This window comes from Sceloporus undulatus, chromosome 1 (genome assembly GCF_019175285.1).
Source record: "Sceloporus undulatus isolate JIND9_A2432 ecotype Alabama chromosome 1, SceUnd_v1.1, whole genome shotgun sequence".
NCBI classification, from domain to species: Eukaryota; Metazoa; Chordata; class Lepidosauria; order Squamata; family Phrynosomatidae; genus Sceloporus; species Sceloporus undulatus.
Window position 1 is genome coordinate 86392827 of NC_056522.1, and position 24149 is coordinate 86416975.

General features: G+C 38.7%; 1 protein-coding gene across 1 annotated transcript in view; it reads right to left on the bottom strand.

The window, feature by feature from the left end:
* Positions 1-450: 450 nt before the first annotated feature.
* Positions 451-24149, bottom strand: part of UST (uronyl 2-sulfotransferase) — a 194007-nt gene continuing 170308 nt past the window's right edge. Inside the window, exon 8 of the mRNA XM_042445999.1 lies at positions 451-4263. Within this exon, the coding sequence (XP_042301933.1) occupies positions 3977-4263 (287 nt within the window). The 3' untranslated portion in view covers positions 451-3976. The remainder of the gene's footprint in view (positions 4264-24149) is intronic.

Below are 24149 nucleotides of genomic sequence, written 5' to 3' on the forward strand. Positions count from 1 at the left end.
AGAGTATAATGAGAAAGCCATCAGCATATGCTCCAGCCAGACTACTAAAGAATGATTTTGAAATTGTACAAATATATTCTGAAAATCAAATACAATCCATGCAAGGATGTATTAGTAGCAGACACCAGTGGCATTGTTAGTGAGGCATGAGGGGTGTGGACTGCACCGGGTGACACCCTAAAAGAGGGTGACACTTCTCCCACTGAGGGGTGAGAAGGGACAAGCAGAATAAGATCATCTTGGAGGTGTGAAAAAATTGTATTATTAAAAAGTAAAATAAAATAAATGCTCTTAATGCTTTTTGTATTTAAAATTCATTTTCCAACTACACTATGCCATGAGCCTCTCAGTTTAAGAATACAGTTGAGACAACTATGTTCACTTATATTACTGATGTCACCAAAATACAAAAGGAGTAATACACATACTCAAAAAGGACAGAATGCATAATGAAACTTTGTAAATTACAGGCCTTTATTAGTTTGCATGGAATTTAATTATATTCAAATGTACTTTTGGTAGACAATAGACAAGAGTAACACTTCAGTGTGATATTGATTCTCTTAGCAAAAAGGTAATCATTTATAGTTTTTTTTTAAAAAAGAGGGAGCCTGACTAGATTTTTATCAAATGAATGTAAGTGAACACAAAGACCAAATGAGTACCAAGATGTTAATGGAAATTACAATATCCCAAACATACCTTTAAAAGGAACAAAGACATTCATGATGCATGTACATTTTAGAAAATTGCAATGCAATTGTATATTCTCATATTAAACTAAAAAAAATCAAAAAATGTTCCATTTATTAATCCAATTTTTGCATTCAAAGCATTTTTAAAAAGTAATATAACATTTTGTCTTAAATGTGTTTGATCTGAAAGCCCTTTTTAAAAAGCCTTTAAAAATGCCTGAGGACTCTGGACAAGTAGAGGACAGACTGGATTATCAAATATCATCACACCCATATCTACGTTAACTAGTCAAAAGCAATACATTGGTTAAAGCTGTTGCTACTATGCATTAGAAATAATCCTACAACAGCAATAAAGCACATTGGCAGGGCAGGACAGGGCAGTTCCAAAGTTAATATATTTCTTCTACAGTTATCTTTAGGGCCTCGTTCTTCAAATTAATTCAAGGTAAAACACAGTCATCTTAAAATAGCCTGCTTTCAGGATGGCCATCAGCCAATAAGCTACACTTTATAAAAAATCTTTTCTAAGGGTGACTCAAAGGGAAAATTCCTTAAATTTTACATCCAGGAAAAAAATGAGAGAGAGAGAGAGAGAGAGAGAGAGAGAGAAAACAAAATGGATGGTTACATATTCTGTGAAGAACAGCACAGGTTCAGAATTGAAATATTAATGGATTAAAAATAAAAAAGCTGGATATTTTATACTTTAATACTGAAATGAATAAATTAAGGAATATTTAATTCAAACAATGGTTGTTTTCATTTACAACTAATCTAATGTACATATACTGTTATTTTCAGTATCCCAAGAACTCACCTTTTCTCTTTCATAGAGATTTATGAACACGTATGGTGCTTCCTAGAAGGTTGTCATGGACTAAAGGCTTTATAACAGCAATTTTTCATTCTTTTAAAAAAAATTAACCATCAGATCAAAATAAAATCATTTAAATGCATGCCTTTCCTGAGCAACTTAGAATTTGGAATGTGCTGAAATGTCACAATAAATAAGTCAAAAGATTAACAAACCTAAAATGTGCTTTTAAATTCTTTAAAGTAAATTATAAAATCTATCTCATGACAGATAAATGGACTGTTGTGTTAGAAATCTCAAAAGGTTATGTGCCAAATAAATTTATGAAGTACCTTTCTGGGAATAGAGCCCAAGCTGCTTGCACAAAAATTATACAACATTAAAACAAGCAAGCAAATCACCTGACAGCTGTTGCTTTTAACATTGCAAAGTATTCATGGCAAAGAATAATATTAAGTAGAATGATAAAAATAGATTTAAGCAGCAGTGAAACTGGAGAGAAAATGAACATGTTAAGTGACTGAGGACTCCTGCAAAAACAGATTAAAAAACTGAACTTTAAAAAATAAAGAAAACCCAAAGTATGAATATTAATTTGCTTTCCAAAATAAAACAATTCCACAGTGTGTAAACTAATCATTACTCTTTAAATGTAATTTCATAGAAACCATTTAAAATATACAATGCAGCATCTTGGTTAAATATCACTGACTGTATTTCCTGCTCCCAGAGTGCTCCTCCAGAGTAGTGCATTGGAACCACAAAGTTATGATGAGAGAATACAACCTTTGCTATTCTTGAGGCTTAACACAATTGTGTGGTATTCAAATCCCGCTAGTAGTATAGCCAAAAACAAACAATCAAATGAACAAACCCCCAGAAACCGATAATGACTTTATATAATATTAGTTGATGTTCACAGGTTCTGACAAGGGAATTTGCTAAAGATGTGCTGACAGAACAAAACTCTCAAGAAGTAGTACCTGATAAACAAAAACAACTGTATTCTATCCTTTTCTTTAAGAAGCCTATCTGTCCTAAAGACAACGTATCCCATCTGATCTTGGAAGCTAAGCAGCATCAGCCCTGGTTAGTACTTGGATGGGAGACTTCCACCAAATACCAGGTGCTGTAGGCTATATTTCAGAGGAGGTACTGGCAAAACCACTTCTGAGTGTTTTTTGCCTAAGAAAACCCTATCAAATTCATGGGCTAGCCATAAGTTGACAGGCGATTTGAAGGCATACATACATACATACATAATATAATACTATCCATCACACATTAAATGTTGATTGTATTAGTGTGGTCAATATACACCTGAATATGAGGAAAAAACACTAGTGACTGCTTATTCTCTAGAGTACCTGCCCTTGGTTAGATGCAAAGTTTAGATGTCTGACAGTGTGAATGACATTGAAAGAGGTTGTAGCACCTATAGTAACCTTTTTAAAAATTCTGTAATCACTGAATCACAGAATACGTCCCTAATTTTGTTAACTGATATCTGATCTTCAGAATATTTGAGACATACTCACGATATGTTTCTATCTTCATCCCTCAATCAATCATGTAAACAGCTCATACATTCAATGAAAGAACAACCTTTTCCTTTAAAGATAACTGAATATTCCTGTTTCGCTCTTTACAGTGTCTGCGTGAACAAGCCTAGAAATCTTATCCCAAAAATGATTTCTCTTTTTTTAAAAAAATAAAATGCTAATATTTCATTCCTTTTTTACAGCCTAATTTGAACATCTTCAGGGAAGGAAAAGTAGATTCCAGAAATGTTTGGTTCTTTCTAACTTGTAATAATTACAAGTGTCATTCCACTTTGAAATATCCAGATACTTCACACATCTTATCTTAATTTGTCCACATTCCTATTTGTACTGGTGATAATGCTCCTATTACTGAGAGCTTCTGTGAGAAAAAATGTAGTGTGATGTCTGCATAATCCATGGCGCGGTGACAATTTTTATTATTATTTTAGCACAACAACATGGTCTAGTCTTAGGTGATCACAATAAACCTTCCAACACCCTACTATTAATTTCAGGTGCTAGGAGGAGATTGCAACAGATTCAATACAAACATTGAAACAGGCAAACACATTTTGTGAAAACTGCAAAGGACTTATGTTGTGATCTACATCACTGCAATATGTGTGACATGTAGCAATGTTTTACAGTGAAAATGTTAATTGTAGTGAAATAAAAGATGGCACATTCAAAAGTATCTCCTAGCTACTAAGACGCTATGGAGCCAAGGAAAACATAACTAACTTTAAACAAATAAACCATTCCTGAAAGCAGTCTTACTCTATCAGTTCAATCTGGGAGAAACTTCTTTTTAAATGCTGCTGTGAATTAACTCTCTTCCTGAACAAATTTTCTTAAACAGTTTTTTTTAAAAAAACAACAACAACAACACCTGGGAACTAGAACAGATAGTGATGTCTGCATCACCTCTTATAGATATCTTCCAACCACTTTTCGTCATCTTGCTCCTCGCTTTCTGCTGCTGGCTCTTCAGTTTCAAGAGGAGAAGGAATGATAAGTTCTGGTCTAGGAGAAGAGTTACTGTTTGAAGATCTGAGTCCAAATTTGCGCTTTAACAAGTGAAACTGTTCTTTGACATAGTAGTAAAACTCATATTCGTATCTCATGCGCTGGTACAGGATCTGTATAGATTCAGGAGATGGGACGGTCTTTTTCACGGTCACAGTTAGATTGCCGAGTTTCCTATGTTCTGTAAGAGATTTTCATAAAGAGGTGTATGGTCAACATCCACAAAACTAAAATAATTTTAAAATGAGATAATTTTGAAATTAGTTGATAGGATACAACTGTGTTAAGGAATAACAAACTAAATTAAGGAATCTTTATTATATGCTTCTAGAATTCCAGTAATTGAGATGTAATTTTCACTGGTGATGCTGAAACATTTCATTTTATATCAATATTCTTAGTTCTGTTGGGATTATGGGTGGATGGTATAACAAGGGCTAAATGGCAAGCAGGAGTCAACAGGTTGGAGAAATACTCAGTTGTACTTCTATTCCTTAACTCTTCATATTATTACAGCAGTATAGAAGATAGAATCCCCCAGATGATTTACACTGGCATAACTGGGGGTTATACTAGCATATATATTGGGGGTCATTGCAGAAAGAGGTATCCATCACCTCCTTGTCCAATGTTCCCAACTGTGCAACCAGAGCCTTGCGGTGCCAGGCTCACACTCATTGACAGTAGAAGCAACTGCATAGCTGGAAAATAAGAACAGCCTTCATCCTACAAGAACTCCAGTGAGTATGCTGGAGATCCAGGAAGGAAAAGGCTACTCCTTTGTCTTGGCTGTGCAACTACAGCCAGATGGCATCAGTTGGCCCTCTGGGCATTGATTGATTGTGGGGTGAACCCTGGTGCCTTCAGTGGAGAAAGAAAAATCTAGACTAAGTACAGTGGCATAGCTTGACACTGTGTCAGGGTGTCTATCAGATCTTGGGGGAAGTTTATAAATTTCAACAGGAACTAAACACAACTAACTAGTGTTAGTGGGAGTGTGTACTCTCTTGGCCTTCTTAAGATGATCTTGGCAAAGTTTAATTTGCCGTGCATTATTTTCATGTGAGGTAGCAGGGGGTTGGACTGGATGATCCTTGTGCTCTCTTCCAATCCCATGACTCTATAATGCCAAGTTCCACACATTTTGGAGAATAAGCCTGTGCAAATCCAACTGGGAAATCCTTTCAAATGCCACAAGCATGGGAGAGATGGAAAGTATTATCAGAGTCCTCGGACACATGAGTGTGTTCCATGCAAATGTCTGTGCTCCACATAAATGTGTTTTGTGACCCAAAGAAGAAAACATGTCTTTCAGTCACATTTCCCTGCTTAACTGTAGCTGGAAATGGACATGGATTGGGTCTGTAGCTCCTTTCTTTTTCCCTAATTAAAATCATTCACGATAGCTGCTAACAGCTATTGTTGTTGCTGTTATGTGCCTTCAGGTTTTTTTCCTAACTTGTTGCAACTCCAAGGTGAACCTATCACAGGTTTTTTTAAAGCAAGATTTATACAGAGTGGTTTGCCTTCCTCTGAGGTGTGAGAGTGTGACTTGCTCAAGATCACCCAGTGGGTTTCCATGGCTGAGAGAGGATTTGACCAATACTAAAACCACTTTACCACCAGTTGCTCTGCTAATAGTCATAGAAATAAGTACAATGAATTATCTGTCTTTTCCTTTTCTTTAGATAACAGGAACTTTACAGTTGGGGCAGTAATGTGATTTACATCAGGGAAATGGCATACATGAAGGCTTCAATCTTCCTTCTTTGACTACTTCAGCAATGATTCAAACTCCCAGACTCTAGTAGCTTCTTTTAAACAAAGAAAGAGACACTGGAACATCTGGTCATGGATCTGCTATGTTACTTCCAGTTTGGCCCTCAGAGGATCAATCCAGATGTGATATTAATCATATATTTTGTCCTTACATGGTTAAAAACTGCTCCCCTGTACTTGCTATTTCTATTGGGAAACTACGGTACTGTAGTTCCAGTGATGCCACAGTCAGGTAAAGGGATAAATCTCCCCTTCTTACCATACAGTGGTACCTCGGGATACGAAATACCCAGGTTACGAAATTTTCGGGATACGAAAAAATCCCATAGGGAATTATTGTTTCGGGTTACGAATGTTTTTTCGGGTTACGAAAAAACTTTTGGTGCTTTTTTCGGCTTTTTCGCACGGAATCGCGGCTTTTCCCCAACTTTTGGTGCTTTTTTTGGCTTTTTCGCACGGAATCGCGGCTTTTCCCCATTAGCGCCTATGGCAATTCGGCTTACGAAGGCTTTTCGGGTTACGAACGGTGCCACGGAACGAATTAATTTCGTAACCCGAGGCAAAACTGTACTGTCATCTTGAACTATTTTTGAGGGTTTCTACATATGCCAGCCACTTATTTTGAAAAATCAGTGATCCAATGACTAAAAACATGCACCATGTCAGCTGGATTGGCCCTGAAGGACTATAATTGAGGACAATTGAGGAGTGAATGCTATACAATTCTTTCTGTGAAGCTTCCTCATGGGAAATTTTATCCTATTTTAAATACACTCCCTTGCCAACACTTTTCAGTTCACCTTGCAATATTATTTTCTGTATCAATGAACTTTTTTTAAAAACTGCTATTCCAGAAGTTTAAGTTTATTCTGCTGAGGGATGAATAATGTATTTCTGCTTGTAAATCTATAGTTAATTTGCTTTTTGTGAAAAGGCAAAATAACACAGAAACACACACCTCATGGGGTGCAGGTAATATTCACTTGCCATTATACATTATAGATCTAGGAATAACTGGCCAAGTGACTAACCTCTACATTATTAGAAACCTCTACTTCTCATTTTGTTTATATTACTTTATATGTACTTTATACGACTCTTTTAATAAAAGTCTGAAGTAACTCACAAATTTGCTTCTTGAAGTTACCCACCCCCAAGTTTTCATCTATCAAATGCACATAATGGAAAAATTATGCATGGCTGGCTTCACGCCAGACTAAACACACTAAAGATGCTGTGTAAACCCAGCTGTTCCACTAGAAGATGGGAGACCCACACTTTATGACCTTCTAGACAGTGAGCCATAGGGAGGGCAACAAACTCCACTATTTACTTTTCAGGCTTTATTTTGTTTTACAGTGTTTGCTTTGGCTTTCACATTACCTTAAAAAAGTATACTGTAGTGCCATGACCAGAAGATGTTCAAAACCTGCTGAAACACACTTTGCATGTTTTAAATCAATGCTGAATTTTTTTTTTTGGGTGGGTGGAGGGGAGGACCAGGACAAAATAGTGGGATATATTTATCACGCAAACAGACCTTCTTTTCATATCTAGTATACTGTAGCAAAACTTTCCAAAACTCACCCACACCTTCAAAATGCACAGCTACAACTTTTTGCAGTATGGGAATCTTCAAAACTCTTTACACACCAATTATGAATTCTCATAAGTACTTACATACTTCTACAATACAGAAGTGATATACTTATACTATACTATACTGTTCTATAAAGTGTTCTAGACAACTAAGGACAGGTTCCTTGCTTCTATCATTCTTCAAGGAGTCATCTGTGCATTCACATCATGCTACCAATCTCAGGAGAGGGGTCAGCTAAGAAAATTTCTGAACATGATTTTGTGCCAATGCATCTCTCATGCATGTGCTGCATAGAGACCACAAAAAAAGAATTATCATTTATGGTCATCAAAGCAAAACATGAAACAATAGTTTGAAGATGACTCACAGCTTTTGGGGCAATTGTGGTTTGTTGATATATTTGAACATATATTCTGTCTTAAACCTGGTTTATTTTGGTGCCCCAACTCAGTTAAGAGGGAGAAGTGGCTAGGAAACAAAAGCACTCATATGTTTAAAGAGCTCTCACAAATGCTTTCCCGTATCTTGCCCCATCTCTCTTCCCTCCTTTCCCTGCCCACCTCTTTGCAGATGATTTATAACTCCAGTACAGCTTTCCAAAGGAAAACAAAGTTAAGAGGGACATTTCGCTATTTCACTAACATTTATCCAAAAGTACATGCTGAAAGTACAACTTGGATTTTTGCAGGCCACTTTAATTGTTATACTGATGGAGCTCCACATAAAAAATTTACTGAAAAGAACCACGTACAGTTGGACCCTCTGCATCAGAGTGGGTTCACTTCTGGCGGTCCTCACAGATGCTAAAAATCACGGATGATCATGCATTATTCGATGGCAGTGACATGAACACACATGCTTCAGCCACTACTGAATAATATGGAGCCTGGTGATCTATGGAGGGTTAAATTTGTGGACTGGAAACCCAATGATAGGGAGGACCCACTATAGTAATATCTGAGGAAGTGGACTGTTATAGCTTGAAAGCTTAGACTTAAATAAATATGTCAGTCTTTATAGGTTTTCCTGCTGGTAATTAACAAGTTGGTGATTAACATATCATTTATGAATTTATAGGTTTTTTGTTGTTGTTGGTAACTAATAAATTGGTAATGAAAAACAATCTAAGTAAATTCAAATAAACTTTATATTGGCACACCAGCTACAAGCAAGTAACAAAAGACTATTACTTGAAGCTTGATTGAAAACAGACTATAACTATTAGCATTCTTCAAGATGGAAAGAGCTTTCATAAAAACCTCATAGGGTAAACATGTCAGCAGGAGTTAATTTAATCTAACTCAGAAATTATGCTGGCTGGGGGCAGCCTGGAAGGTGAAGCTGAAAAAAGTAACCTCCCCAAACTCTCCAAAAGGGCCTGCCATGGTCAAATCACTGAACATGGCAATGGGATTCCTCCAGGCCAGCCAGTTCTTTTGTTCTAAAGTACAGTATGACACTGTGGCAAGCCAGGATAACTACAAGGGGCACCAAATGAACTGCATTCTTCTGTTTCCTTTTTCAGTCTGCTTTAATTAAGAGTAACAGTGATGATTACTGAGAGTTAAGTATTAGAAAAGAAAAGCTCCTATTTCCCCTTTCTCTCAAATCTGACCATTTGACAGCACTCTGCATATAACAAGTCTGAGGGTGGCCAAAGGCTGGGAACATCTGGCATTGAAAAATGTGAAGTGGGGAGTGGGGGGGGGGGGGGGGAGAAATAAAAAAAGGATAAAAGAAACACTGTCTCTTTAAAGCACACGGCTTTTGACATGGAGCCTGACTGTTCTGGCCATCAGCCAAAAAGTTAGATCCAAGGCTTTCCTCAACCCAACCCTTAGGGGAAAGAGCACCAACTGTTACAAACTAAGACTCGCTTCAGAAAATTGAAGTTAAGTAAACAAAATTAACAGGGAGGTAAAAGGGACCAAAGTTTCAGGATTCCCAAGTGAAACTGAATGTAACTCCACACCCCCTCCCAGGCTTCCTATATCACTTGGAAAGGGTGTTCTTGGCTCTGTTCTTCTTCTTGACTAGGATGAAACAGGAAGAAGTGGATTTATTTTTTGGTGTTATTACCAGAGTTTCTCATAGTCTATATACATTTCTATTTTTTTCTTGCTAGCTGGAGATTCTCTATACATAGAAGAAAGACTTCCATTGCACAGAACATGAACACTTTTTTTTTGCATAGAAGGCCTAACATATCAGTACTCCTGTTTCTGGCCAGATTTATTTAAAAAAAAAAAAAAGTCCCAGAAATCTAGAATCTGCTCTATAGCCTTACTCTCAGCTTCTCACTTCCACAGCATGATTATAATGTTAATTAAATAATTTCCTTCCATACAAATTCATAGGTTGTTTTTGCTTTTTTAAATTTTACAACTCAAATATACAACGATCACCTCCATGAGACTGCTTAAAAGACCTCCTGTTCAGTAAGTATCCTACCAACCCATGACTTAAAATGTTCAAACCCACAAAGTAATATTCACATGCTGATAAGCTCCCATCAGGGATGTAAAGTGTGGGGCTCAGGACTCCATAATAATCAGGCAGAAAGAAAAGTAAAGGTAGACAGTAAAAAGATCACCCGTAAGCCAGTAATTTCTGACAGGACCTCCATGGTGACAGTAACATATATTTGGGTAGAGAATAGTATTGCCAGGTTACCTACAGAACATGACTACTGTACTTTTAACAAATGCAATTTTAGCAAGTGCTGCTTGGGTGACAAAGAACACTTGCTGATATTGTCTCTAATGCACAACCATGAAAGGCACAAGAGTGCTGTTCTGTATTTCAACTGCAACCCTACTAGATTGCAAAAAGGGGGAAAGTTTAATGTGCATATGTATGCACTGCTATCAAGGCTTCCACATATGAATTTATGGGCCGTGAGTAATTTGCCCCAACATTTCAAAGAATGAAAACTAATTATGTGAGAGGAAGTTGATTCCTATGTGATTGTTTCAATCCCTGATCCCACTATTTTGACCAGGGGTCAATTTCCATATACAGTATTACCTTCTAGAAATGGACTGGACAGTAGGTGCTTTGCTGCTCACTAGATCCTCAATTGCAGCCTGGTTCAACAGAAATATGTTGAGAATGAAGGAATTCTAAGGTTAGAAATTTGTTTCTGTGAAGCCTGCATTTGGAGCACTGTATATATTGTAACTCATCCTATAAGAATGCTTATAGCCACCTTCCATCCCTCCTCCAGTTTTCACCTTCTGTGCTGGTATATGAGTGTGTGTGTGTGTGTGTGTGTGTGTGTTTTAGGGAGGGAAATATTTGTGGAAAGGTTTTAGAAAGGCAATACAGAAGTACCTTACATAAACTACATACATTGAAATGGCCTTAAAGTTTCTCAGACTAAACATTTTAGACTAAATCCATTGTTTGTCCTTGTTAGAATAGGTTCACTGACTAACAAACCTCAGTCATTTCAATGCTCCAACTATTTACACATCTAGTGAATCAATACTTGACAACTCAACATTTATGTCAGCTCCACTGATACAATAGATCTACTCTAGATGGGAATAACAATGGGCTTTAGACCAATGGTTTACTCTAGGCAGCGTCAGATGATAAAGCATCAAACTCTAATTGATACAAGACATCAGATAATCTGAGTTACTGTGAACAGAGGCATATCAACAGCTTATATTTATCCCACTGATATACATGAAGCACACGATGATGATGAAAGAATTTAAATCAAACATTCCTCCAAGAATGCATTTCTAAATAGCTGGTATCTTTCACAAGAAAATTGATTTATACTTTATTGCCACCTACTGGACATCAAGATATATAATTAACTGCCCTAAAACCAATATAGTGTAGCTTTTTGATTCCTTCAAATGCAATCTCAAATTTCCCAACAGTCTGGAAAAAAAGGCACAATCAATTTAAACCAAGGCCTCAGTTACAATTTGGAGAATCAGAAAACAGAATTTGCAGTATAGAATCATAGAATTGGAAGAGACCACAAAGGTCATCCAGTCCAACCCCCTGCCATGCAAGAACACACAATCAAAGCACCCCTAACAGATGGCCATCCAGCCTCTGTTTTAAGACCTCGAAAGAAGGAGACTCCACTACACTCCGAGGGAGTGTGTTCCACTGTTGAACAGCTCTTACTGTCAAGAAGTTCTTCCTAATATTGAGGTGGAATCTCTTTTCATGTAGGTTGAATCCATTGCCTGAAGCACATACCTGTCTTTTTGTTCTTTTTGTTACTATGGAAACTACACTTTCTTGTACCTCTAGTATGTATGATTTGGCATAAACAATAAAGGATCTTATCATGATGTCTACTGTAATCTGAAAGGAAATAATTTTAGTTTGCTACATTTCCATTAATGGTGCTGAAATTCAACATGGATTACCACTCAAGATTAGGATATAGAATATAGAAAATAAATCAGAAAGATAAATATGTGAAACATTTAACACTATAGAAATTTACACACTAATATGTTGTATCTCTAAAATTAATATAACAAAACATATTAAAATTATTTTCACAACAATATTGTAATGTATCAAAATCATATTACAAATATAGAATCATAGAATCATATAATCGTAGAGTTGGAAGAGACCACAAGGGCCATCCAGTCCGACCGTTGCCATGCAGGAATTCTCAGTTAAAGCATCCCTGACAGATGGCCATCCAGCCTCTGTTTAAAGACCTCCAGGGAGGGAGACTCCACTACACTCCGAGGGAGTTTGTTCCCTTTTGAGGCCAAAGAGGAGCATGTGTAACTGATAATGTTCCAGTCCAACATAGATGAGAGGAAGCACCTGCTGGAAAGATGGATATTGAAATGAAAGTAAGAGTCCCATTGGTCTATTGAGGTGAACCATCTTCCTTTGTGGAAAAGAGGAAGGATAACCATCCTGAACCACTTTCAGGAGATGAAGGGATTAATTTGCCTGAGATCCAAGACCAGGTGCAAGCCTCCACCCCTTTGAGGATCGTGAATTATCTGTAGTAGAACCTGAGAGGTGACAGGGATGGGCAGACTTGCTGTATTGCACCCTTCTGTAGGAGTGTAGCAATTTCTTGGTCAAGAGGGGGCAAAAGCTAAGTGAATCTCAAGAGTAAAGGGCCATTTCCAAAGCACCAGAAGCATAGAAGAATATGTTGAGGGTCAATTCTCTTAAAGACTAAGGTCCAAAACACACTGCAGAAATAATCTAGTTTGAAACTGCTTTAACTGTCCTGGCTCAGTTCTAGGGAATCTTGGGAATAGTAGTTTATTGTGGCACCAGAGCTATCTGAAAGAGAAGGCTAAATGTCGTGTAAAACTACAGTCCCCAGAATTCCCTAGCATTGAGCCAGGACAGTTAAAATGGCCTCAAACTGGATAATTTCTGCAGTGTATTTTGGACCTGGGTTCTCAAGAGGTGTATTGGACTTCTTAATTTACAAATCAAAGCTAGTCTAGAAGCTGATCCACAAAAGTTGCCAACGCCATTTGAAGGGGGAATTTTGATCTCCCACCAGTGGGTCAAGGGAGTAGCAGAGGGATTCTTAAGGATGGAATTATTGATTCCTTTTCGTCTGAGGATCAACAAAGGCCCTGTAGCAGGGCAATAGTGACATCAGACTGGTGTTGAGATGAAAAAGGCTTTGCATTGAGATGATAGGTTAATGACAACTTCACATAAGGCATTCACTGCCACGGCCCCAAGATTATGGAATGACCTACCGGAAGAGATCCATCTGATTTTATCCACTTCAAAATAACAACAACAACATGAAAATTGGGTAACTTTACATACATGAAAGGAACTCTCAAACATTATAATCATTTTAAATAATCACTGTTGAAAAGCTACTTTTTGCATTCATTACTATGGCAACAAACATTTAATTCACACGCAGAAGCTAGAACCTGACAGAGAGGAAACAGGTTACTGAACAAAATCTTCCTATTCAGTTATGGAAACTAATTATGAAAAGGTCTTCAGGATTGAGGGGAAAAAACCATCAGTCTATTTAACATGCATTTTTGTGTGTGAGTGGAACTGATGAAACAAATGGGCAAAATCCTAAGGTTGGCCTAGTGCATAGGATCTTCAGTGCTAAGCCCCATTCAACTACTTCTATAGACTAAAATAATCAGTAGCAACCAGGAAAAGGAGCAGGGTGTGCTGTTTGTACTAAACATGGGAGGCATGATTCATCTTAGCTTCCAGACTTCCTTTCTTAACCATTGTGCCTCCAGCAAACTAATTTAGGCCCTGTACAGACAGGCCAAGATAAAGCTGCTTTGGGTCACTTTGGAGGTATGCTGTTTAAATGATGCATGCATCCTAAGAGTCTGGAAACCGCACTAAAGCCATGTTCCAGTCCTTAGGACTGGAGCATGGCTTTGGCATGGCTTCCGGACTCTTAGGACACATGCATCATTTAAAAAGCATACCTCCAAAGTGACCCAAAGCAGCTTTATTTTGGTCTGTCTGTACAGGTCCTTAGTTTGTTAACTCTCTCTCTGTGTATGGGTGGGTGACTGTTACATCTTTCAATTTAAGAGTATTACAGATACATTTCTAAAGAGAATACTTTATCATAAAGTCCATTGTACTGTCCTTTCCCGCCAGTGTTTCAATGAGAAAGCATAAAAATTGGTTTTCTAGGTATCGTAGTACAGCTGAAGCTAGTAATGGTAGGACTTCATATGTGCTGTAGTTTGTAAACCAGGTAGCTGCAACACCTGGCAGGTGGGTAGTTATTGGATACTGTCCAGGGCTCTGTTTTCCTCCCTTCCTTCCTTGTGGGCTATGCTCACTCCTATCTTCTCTCTCTCCTCTCCTCTCCTGTCACTCTGAACATGAGACAAAGAAGCAAACACCAGGGCAGCCAAATGAAGATTCATCTTATAGGACAAAAAAAAAAAAAAAAGTACAAATGGACTATGGATGGCCACAGTATTCAGCAATATCGCTCTTCTAAATATTTCAGCATTCATGTCAATGAAAATCTTAACTGGAAAACACACTGCAACAATTAAACTGTTACTTTCTATAATTATACACCAAATCCTAATTTTTTTTCCTTTGGCAAAGACTGTCTTAAAAATATTTGTTTGGAAGGTGGTCACTCAAATGTAATAGGAAGGTGAAATATGAGGCGAAGGAAACATTGCTGCACTGGATGCAATCCAGAATGGGTTGCTGAGGAAAGTTTTTGCCCTGCTTCCAGATGCACCAGCTTCCCTGTTGAGACATGGGGACAGGTCTGCTGTCGATTGAACTGTGTTTTAAAAAAAAGGTATGATTTGGTACGAGTTCAGTCTGAACAATGATTCCCCAAAATGTGTTGGTATGAATTGAGAAGGGACTGTTGGGCTAAAACATGCCAGCAAAGCATTAACAAAACACTCAATTTAAGTAGAACAGGTAGCTGTGTCAGGATCTCAACCCAACTTCAATAAGCAAATTGAGAAATTTAATCTATCTCTAGATAAGGAAGTCATAAACAATAACCGTTTTTCCTGGTGGTTTGCTGCCATTAAAAAAGACTACCAGCTTCCCATATATTTTTTGGGCGGAACAGACCACTGCAAAGGAGCGGCTTCAAGCTGCTCCCAAGAAAGCTGGATTGGGGCCATGTCTCCAATTTGCCTTTTTGTCAGACCAAAAAGAAATGGCAAAGAGCCATTCCTTTTTGCACCAGCAAAAAGCTGGCTTTTCCATGCCACCATAGCTTTAAGGCGCTCCGGCAGCATGCGGCATCTAAATGTCATGCTGCCAGAGCGCCCGGAAGCTGGCCCATGTGTGGGCAGCTGGGTAGCATGAAGCTGGCTTCTGGGTGTCTTGGGAGCATGCGTTGTGCACACACTACGCTCCCAAATGGGCTGGAAGCCGGCTTTTCATGCACGGCTGTTCCGGCTCTTAGTCATCTTCCACACTCCACACCCCTTTGAAGAAAGCTTTCTCAGAATTAAGTTTTTACCAAATACTAACCAATTTCTTGGAGGATAGATATCTTGACACCCCTGAAATTAATTGGTAGACTGTGAATTTGTAGTAATCGCAGCACATTATCTGTTTTGGTCTGTTTTTATTGTGTGCCTTCAAGTAATTTCTAATTTATGTCACCCCTATGACTTATGGCAATCCTATAAAGGGGAGTTAGTTGGCAAATTTTGTTCAGAGTGGGTTAGCCTTTGCCTTCCCTTCCTGGAAGGTATGACTTGTCTGTGCCACTGTGGCTTTAAGGTGCTCTGGCAGCATGCGCCCAAAAATGTGTGGGCAGCCAAGTGATGTGAAGTGGGTTTCCATGGCCAAGCAGTAATTTGAATTCTGGTCTCCCATCGTCTTATTCCATCATTCAAAGCACTACACCATGATGACTCTCTATTATCTGCTTTGCTGTCCACTAAATACTGGCCCCCGACATGGTCTGTTACAGTTTGTGACAAAGCAGTAGCTGGCCAACTCAGAACGTAGTAAATGTTTTGTTATCTGATGAAAGGTGTATATTTTTTTGCCTTGTTTGCAATTGCAGCACAGGAAATCAGAATGAAAAAACACAAGTTAATCAGTATCTGATAGTAAAAAAGTATGATACTTTTGAAAGTTAATATGGGAAATCTCAAGGTTAGTTTTTTCTCCAGAAGTTCCAAATTGTTCTTAAGCTTTTGTTTCTTTTGAAAACTTTTACATGATCCATATTAGGATTTATGCTATTGTTATTGTGTGCCTTCAAGTTGTTTTCAATTTATGGTGAGCCTAAGGTGAATCTATCATGGGGTCTTCTTGGCAAGATTTGTTTAGAGGGGTTTTACCTTTGCCTGCTTCTAAAGATGAGAGTATGTGACTTCTTAAGGTCACCCAAAGGCCAAGCAGGGATTCGAACCCTGGACTCCAGAGTCATAGTCCAAGGGTCCACCCACTATACCCACACTGCTCTCATTTATGCTATATCATGTAATATATTACTTTTTGCCGTTTTTAATAGTTACTTCTCTGTATTGTATTTTGCTATGTGTGTTTCTAGTGGCCTACGGCTATAAGCAATAAAACTGGATTGGGATTGGATTCATCTTGCTTTTGCCACTGCCTCTTTCTTTTTGCTGCCAAAGTGTTGCCACGGAAGCCTCACCCATCACCTGGAGTTTAAGCAATTTAGCTGGAGGTCAGTGTGTGTGTGTGTGTGTGTGTGCGCGCGTGCCGCACGCGTGTGTGTGCAGGTCTCCAAAACTAGATGATTTGTGTATAAGACAAAACTCTGACAACTCTGTTCTGGTCTTTTCTTTGAGGACATCATAGAATCTATTAATCCACAATTCTTACTTTAAACAAAATAAAGGCTGATTTGCATCAAGCTGCCTGTGTGAATGTCACTGATTTTTTTTTTAACCTCAGTTATATATCTAAGCAGCTTCAGGATCTAAAACATTTCTTGCTTGGTTATCAGTTCATACTGCTATTCTCCTTCTGTGCCCAGGCAAAGCCCTTTCCATTTATTCAGGCCTTTGAATTATAATTGCCTGGAGCAGAAAATCTTTTAATCTGAGTTGTGTTGGATTTGTATTTTTATCATTATTTTTAATACTTTAACTTCCTTTTAAAAGTTGTTTTAAATTAATGTTTTTCTTTTTTAAAAAAACCCTTTTGTACTATCCACAGTTTGTACTACCCATTTAGCTTTTTTTATTTAGCTTTAACTGAAATGGTTAGTTGTTTTGGGTCCCATATTGGGAGAAATGCTGAATATAAATAAAATAAATAGATACACTGAAATGTCAGCAACACATAGTCTAAAAAGCAGCAACTATACATTCATGACAGAACTGTGCAGGTACAGGATGACATATGAATTAAGGCTCTTTTCAGTATAATGATAACTGAAATATTGTTTTCCTAAGTTAAATACCTCCAGATCCTGCTGTATACATGAGTTATCAGTGAAATTGGGATTACTCTACTTGAACACTGAGAAAAAGTGTCAACAAGAACAAGAAACTATGGTTTCCCAGAGCTTAGAGAATGAAATTTGAAAATTAGTACATTAATGCTGCCCATTACAAATGGGAGATTAACTTGGTGCCATTAATGATGATAACTGAAATCACTGTAATTATGATAGTTAATTAATATATTAATGCAGTAATTAAATACATGTAGTTAGCTTGCTTTAAAAATATGTGACTTACTGAAAATGGTATAGAGCAGTGGTGGCGAACCTATGGCATGTGTGCCCTCTCTGACACATGAAGCCATTTTGGATGGCACAAAGAGAGATAGAGGCTGGAGGATGAGGAAGAACAGACACTTGCCTCTTCCTCCTCTTCCCCCACCTTCCCATGTCTTCAGCTTCCTTGCTGGAGAAACTAAGGCGGGTTACAAACGGCCATAAAATACGTATTGACTACGTATTAGGGTTAGGAAGGGGCGGTGCTTCCGCACCCCCTAACCCTAATACGTAGTCAATACGGAGAATATGGCGGCGGCCGTTCCACACGGCCGCTGCCATATTGACGTAGTGGACGCTGTGTGTCCGCATGGCGCTTATGATGTCGCGAGTGCATCAATGGCGCCTCGTGGAGTCATAACTGCGCCGCAGGAAGAAGCTCCATTTTGGAGCTTCTGTTTTGCTCCGCGAGGGAGTCGCGCGGTTTGGCTGCTGCGACTCCCTCGCGGAGCAAACAGCAGCGCCGGGAGACCACTGCAAAGTGGCGGTTTGTAACCCACCTAAAGGCCCAGGAGGCCTGTTCCTCCTCTCCTTGCACTATCTTGGGCCTTTAGCTGTCTCTGGGGAAGTCCTGCCCCTGGAAGGCAGAAGTCCCACCCCCAGAAGTGCCACCTCCAGAACTGGGTAACACCTGGTTCTGGAATGCCTTTCAGTTTGGACACTAGGTCCCTAAAAGGTTTGCCATCACTGGCGTAGAGGGTATTGCCATTTATCCCTTGGGTCACAAATATTTTTTTTATTTATTTAAAGTTTATAAGAAACAAAACAGAAAAAGAAATAGAATCAGTTCTTACTAACCTTTAACATCACTGCTTATTGACCATTAACAAAAATGGGATTCGCGAAGGAAAAGGCAAAAACAAAAACAAAAAAAGATACACAGATCAGTGGAATAGGTTGTGACATGGGAAGCCTTGCTCTCGGATAACCTTTCTCAGCCTGATGGTTTCCATGTATGTTGGCCTCCCACCATCACCAGGCAACAATAGCATTGGAGGATTTATAGTGTATCTGGCAAAAAATTCTGGAAAAATATTGTGGGTGTCTTTGTTGTTAACTGCCTTTGAGTCAATTTTGACTCATGACGACCCTGGGGATGAGATATGTCCAAAGCTACCTATCCTCCACTGCTTTGTTTAGGACCTGAAACTTCACACCCATGATCTCTTTAAGAGAGTCCATCCATCTAGCATGTGGTCTTCTTTCTTTCTACTTCCCTCCATGTTTCCTAGCATTATTGTTTTTTCCAATGAGTCATGCCTTCTCATGATGTGACCAAAGTATGACAACTTTAACGTATTCATCTTGGCCTCAAGGGAGATTTCAGGCTTGATCTGTTCAAGGAACCATTTGTTTAGCTGCCCATGGTATCCTTAGCACTCTTCCCCAGTACCACACTACAAAGGAATTTATGTTCTTATCTGCTTTTTTCACTGTCCAGCTCTCACATCCATACATGGTAATTGGGAATTCAGTGGCTCATATTATTCTAACTTTTGTGCTCAGTTTATTATATTTATTCTTTAGGAACTTTTCTAGTTCTTTCATAGCTGCCCTCCCCATTTCTAGTCTTTTCCTGATTTCTTGACTGAAGTCCCTGTTCAGATCAATGTTTGATCCAAGTTATGAGAATCTTTAACTATTTATATTTCCTCCTAAGAAAGTTGGGTCAAAAATAGAATGATCTACGTGGAAAAAAGAGAGGAAAAGGTAAGAAATGAGTAGGGTATTTCCAGCACTGATTCATTACAGAGATTCATTACACCCCACCTCAACTAATATAGCAGAAGTGGGAAAATAAATTCAGTAACAATTAGAAAGGGCAAAATAAAATCAGTAGCAAGTAGAGAGAAAATACGAAAATTAAGAATACCCACACCATCATTTAAAAGGCTCCCAACAAGCTCCATACAAACCCATGTGGGAGGGGATATCAGCCTTCAGCTCCAAAGTGTCTGGTATTATGAAAGGCTGCTTGAAGACCTCCTGCCAAGCAAACAAATTGTTTTCCTTCCTACTCCCTTTCTTTTCTCCATTTCACAAAGGCTAACATTTTCCCTCTTCTAAATTCTCTTCCTTCAGGGAGTAGGTTACCCTGCTCAGATGGGCTTTAAGCTGGAATTGTAATTGTTTTTATAGTTCTCATTTATTTGTGATGCATTTCCTCTACTCATAATCCTTCTTCTCCTGGGATGTGCTTGCCTAATTGTATTTGGGAGAGAGAGAGAGAGAGCGAGAGAGAGAGAGAGCACGACCCCATCTTAATCAATTTGTATGACATAAAAATAAAAAATAATTATTAAGAGCAAGGATAACTGTTCATCTATGTTGGGAGGAAATGTAATGAATCAACAGTTTAAATATAATGCACTGATAAGTGAACAAACTACTTAAATCCTAAGCTCACCCCCATCCTGCTCTGGGTTTTCCATTATATCAGTGAGGGACAGTGAGTTTCTGCTTCATGAGTCTTTTTTCTTCAAATCAATGAAAGGAGATATTATAAAGTGTCAGTTCCAATTTAGCACAGTTCTTATGACATCCAAACTTTGGAAACTGCAGTTTCTTTAAACTAGTGTGATTTTATAGTCTGGCTTGTTCCCACTAACCACAACTTAATCCACAATTCTCCCAAGTTTGTGTGGTTACCCAACTTTTTCCAGGCAAGCATTCTCTGAAGATGCCAGCCACAGATGCTGGTGAAATGTCAGGAAGAAACTCTTCTAGAACATGGCCACATAGCCCAAAAAACTTTGCGTGGTTAGTTTAAAACAGGAAATGGAGATTTCTAATCAACTCTGTCTCACAAGAAGGGTCTCTATTATTCTCTCACATAGTGTATTGTTTTTAGTTTCCATCATATCTCAACAAGGTTTAGGTGACTAGGTGCCTCATGTCCTTCCTCCTCTATCGTTCACCATATAAAACAGCAGTAGCATACAGATTTCTGGAAATCTAGAAAATGAACATATGCAGCAGCTCCTTTCTACAATGGACATTTGTATAAAAAAGCTAACTACGCAATTCAGCCATGGCTATGTGGTTCCCTTCCCCCAAACCCAATGTAGCCCTTGTTTGTTTGCTGTAGTGACAAGAAAAGCAGACAGAGATGACCAAAAGCATTTTGGTCAGAGATGACTGAAAACCACTATACACTGAAGTTCATTGTACCCACTAGCTCCTACTTTGCTTGAGGTTTCAGTAGTCTTCACACAGATTTCACAGCAGGATTCAATGTTTGCAAGTGAGGCAAACACAGAACATATGGGTATAAATTAGGTATGAAATACATCTTGACTATATTCTATAAGAACCAGTGTAGAGTAATGATTTGAATGTTGGGTGAGACCAGGGTTTGAATCCCTGCACAGTCATGATAATCTACTGGATTACTTTGGGCAGCTCATACTCTCTTTGCCTCAGAGGAAGGCAATGGTACCCCACCCCTGAATAAATCTTGCCAAGAAAACCCTGTGATAGGTCTCTTTTAGGTTCATTTTTAGATTAAAGTAAGTCAGAAATGACCTGAAGGTATGCAACAAGAACAGCAACAACAAAATATTCTATTAGGGATTTAAGTTAATCATCTGCATCTCATTCCTAATTTCTAGATTCAACAATATTGGTCACAGAACATATGAATTATTATTATTTATTTACTCTCCTTCTTAACAATTAATTTTCCCCACAGAACTCTTTGGTTTCCAAATGAAATGACCCATAATCTGAAGAATCTATAGCACTTGGGGATGAGACTTCTTTTTTCTATTAATTTCCTATTTTGCATTCTTATTATCTGCTATTCATATTCTTATACAACAATACCTTTCTTTGAAATCACAAAAAAGACAATTTATCTTGAAAATGTGTTCATAATTTAAACTAGTTACTACTTATGCTTTAATTCTGAACTTTATATTTTGGAATTTGTTATGCTGATTCAGTTCTTCTTTACAAAAAAACCCACAAACATTTATCCTTACCTGTCCTATGTCCAAAACACACTGCAGAAACAATCTAGTTTGAGACCATTTTAACTGCCATGGTTCAGTGTTAGAGAATCCAGGGAATTGTAGTTTATTGTGGCACCAGAGCTCTCTGACAGAGAAGACTAAATGTCTCACAAAACTACAGTTCCAAGAATTCCCTAGCATTGAGCCAGGGCAGTTAAAGCAGTTTCAAAGTGGATTATTTCTGCAGTGTATTTTGGACTCAACTCTTTATTTTAAAAAAGTGTGTTATGCTTCCTAACATATATTATGCATAGCTATAAGAGTGTGTGTGTGTGGTGTCTCTCAAATATAGGCTTTTTTTTTTCAAGAAAAAGAATTCTTGCACAACTAAGATGAAGTCTCTAATAACACCATCTACTTAACACAAAGGTTGCTGGACTACTAATCCCAGTGTTCATTTTTGCTATGTTGGCTAGAGCCCCCGGTTCCTGTGGTCCAACAGTATATATGGAAGGGCACATGATTCCCACCTTGACTTAACAGAACAAAAGAAACAGACAAGGGAATGGAGAATTATGTAGACACTTTTCAGGCTACTAGTGTTTTATTTTTTTAAATGACAGTAAAAGACTTTGCTACATGTTCACTTTAAATATTTGAAACTGCCGTTCATAATATGGACCCAAATGTCTTTTCATGCTTGTCCTGTTTTACTCCTAATTGCAGTTTAGGTTCCCAATGGAATTAAAATATTACAGAACTTTCAGTCAGCACGCATACATCAGCAATTCGTTAACTAAGCACATTCAAGTTCCTCCAAATTCGCATTCAGTGTTGAAATTCACATACTAAGATCATTTTTAGAAATTTATCAATTGATATTCTTTGGTCATTCCTTCACCACTGAAACTGCCATGATCAAATATGAATAAAATATATCAAAATACTGTGTGATATGTATTCATTAGGGGTGTATATGTGCCGACTGCACTGGATCATAACTTAAAAGGGGGGTGTCACCTAGTGTGCTAGTGAGAAGAGGCTGCTTTTCAGCATGGGCTGTACTGCTATGACTCTCCACAGATAGACTAGAACTCATGGAGACTGAAAGTCCTGGGAAGGACCTGGTCCATCCAACCAAAAATAACAAGGAAGTTGGCTGGGATCCTGTTGGCATGCCATGGCAAATTCCTGGAGGCCTTCTTTCATCACCAAATGATGACTGGACCCCTTCGGGAGCTTTTAAACCAAGTAGACAGAAATGGACTGGGATTCAGAAGAAATCCTGTTGGGTGTCCTGGTCCACCAGAAAGCAGGCTGGCTTCTCTTTCTTAGTGGCCTGATTTAGTACTAATGAAGTACTACTGGTTTGGTGGATCTGAGCTGAGCAGGAGCCCAAGCATCCAGGTTTTAACCAGCAAGGTTTCCAGACGTCCATCCAAGTAACAGTAGCACACTATTCTGCTTTGGTCAGGCCCCTGGAATACTATGTCCAATTCAAAAGGGATGTTGACAAGGTGGAGCATGTCTAGAGGAGGGCAATCAAAATGAGGAAGGGTCTGGAAATAATGCCCTATAGGAAGCGATTTAGGGAGCTGGGTATTTATTTATTTATTTTTTAATGTTTAACCTGAAGAAGAGAAGGATAACTGGGTATACGGCAGCCCTGTAATATTTGAAGGGATGTCATGTTGAGGATGGAGCAAGCTTGTTTTCTGCTGCTCCAGAGCCTAGGACATGGAGCAACGGATGTAAACTACAGGATAAGAGAATCTACCTCTTCCTAACATCCTGACAGTAAGAGCTAATTGACAGTGAAACACACTGCCTTGGACTACTTTTGAAATCTGAAAATACTCCCAAGATGTTGGCCTCCTGTCTTTGGAGGTTTTTAAACAGAGGCTGGATGGCCATCTGTTGGGGGTGCTTTGATTCTGTATTCCTGCATGGTGCGGGGGGGGGGGGGGGGCTGGACTTCATGACCCTTAAGGCCTATTCCAACTCTATGGTTCTATGATTTCTGTGGCCGCCTGGGTGGACCTTCTGCCCCCACCATTCAGTTACCTACCAGCATTTCAGACCCTGGAGAGGATGCTCAAACAGTAGGCATACCTGTGCATATCACATCGTGGAATTGGTCCCAGGCAATCCCACAGGCTTTGAGCATGCAAACTCCTGTGAAGGGCTCTCTCTTTGCTGAATCATGCTTCAACACCCTCTGGGACTTGCAACTATATCAGATAGATCAGAATGACCCCTGAGACAGACAGCCCCTTTAAGTCTGCGGGTCCACCAGCTGCCAGCAGCAAGGAGGTCAGCTTTTCTCTTTCACAATGGCCTGATCTACTTCTGATGGACCACTGGCCTGGATGAGTGATGTGCCAGCAGCCTGGGTGTGTGTGTGACAGTATGAGTTATTGCACTGGGTGACACCAACCCTGGTGATACCACTGCATGTGTCTATGAACAACAAAAAAGGAAATGATGCACCTTACATGCTAATGTCTCTGTAC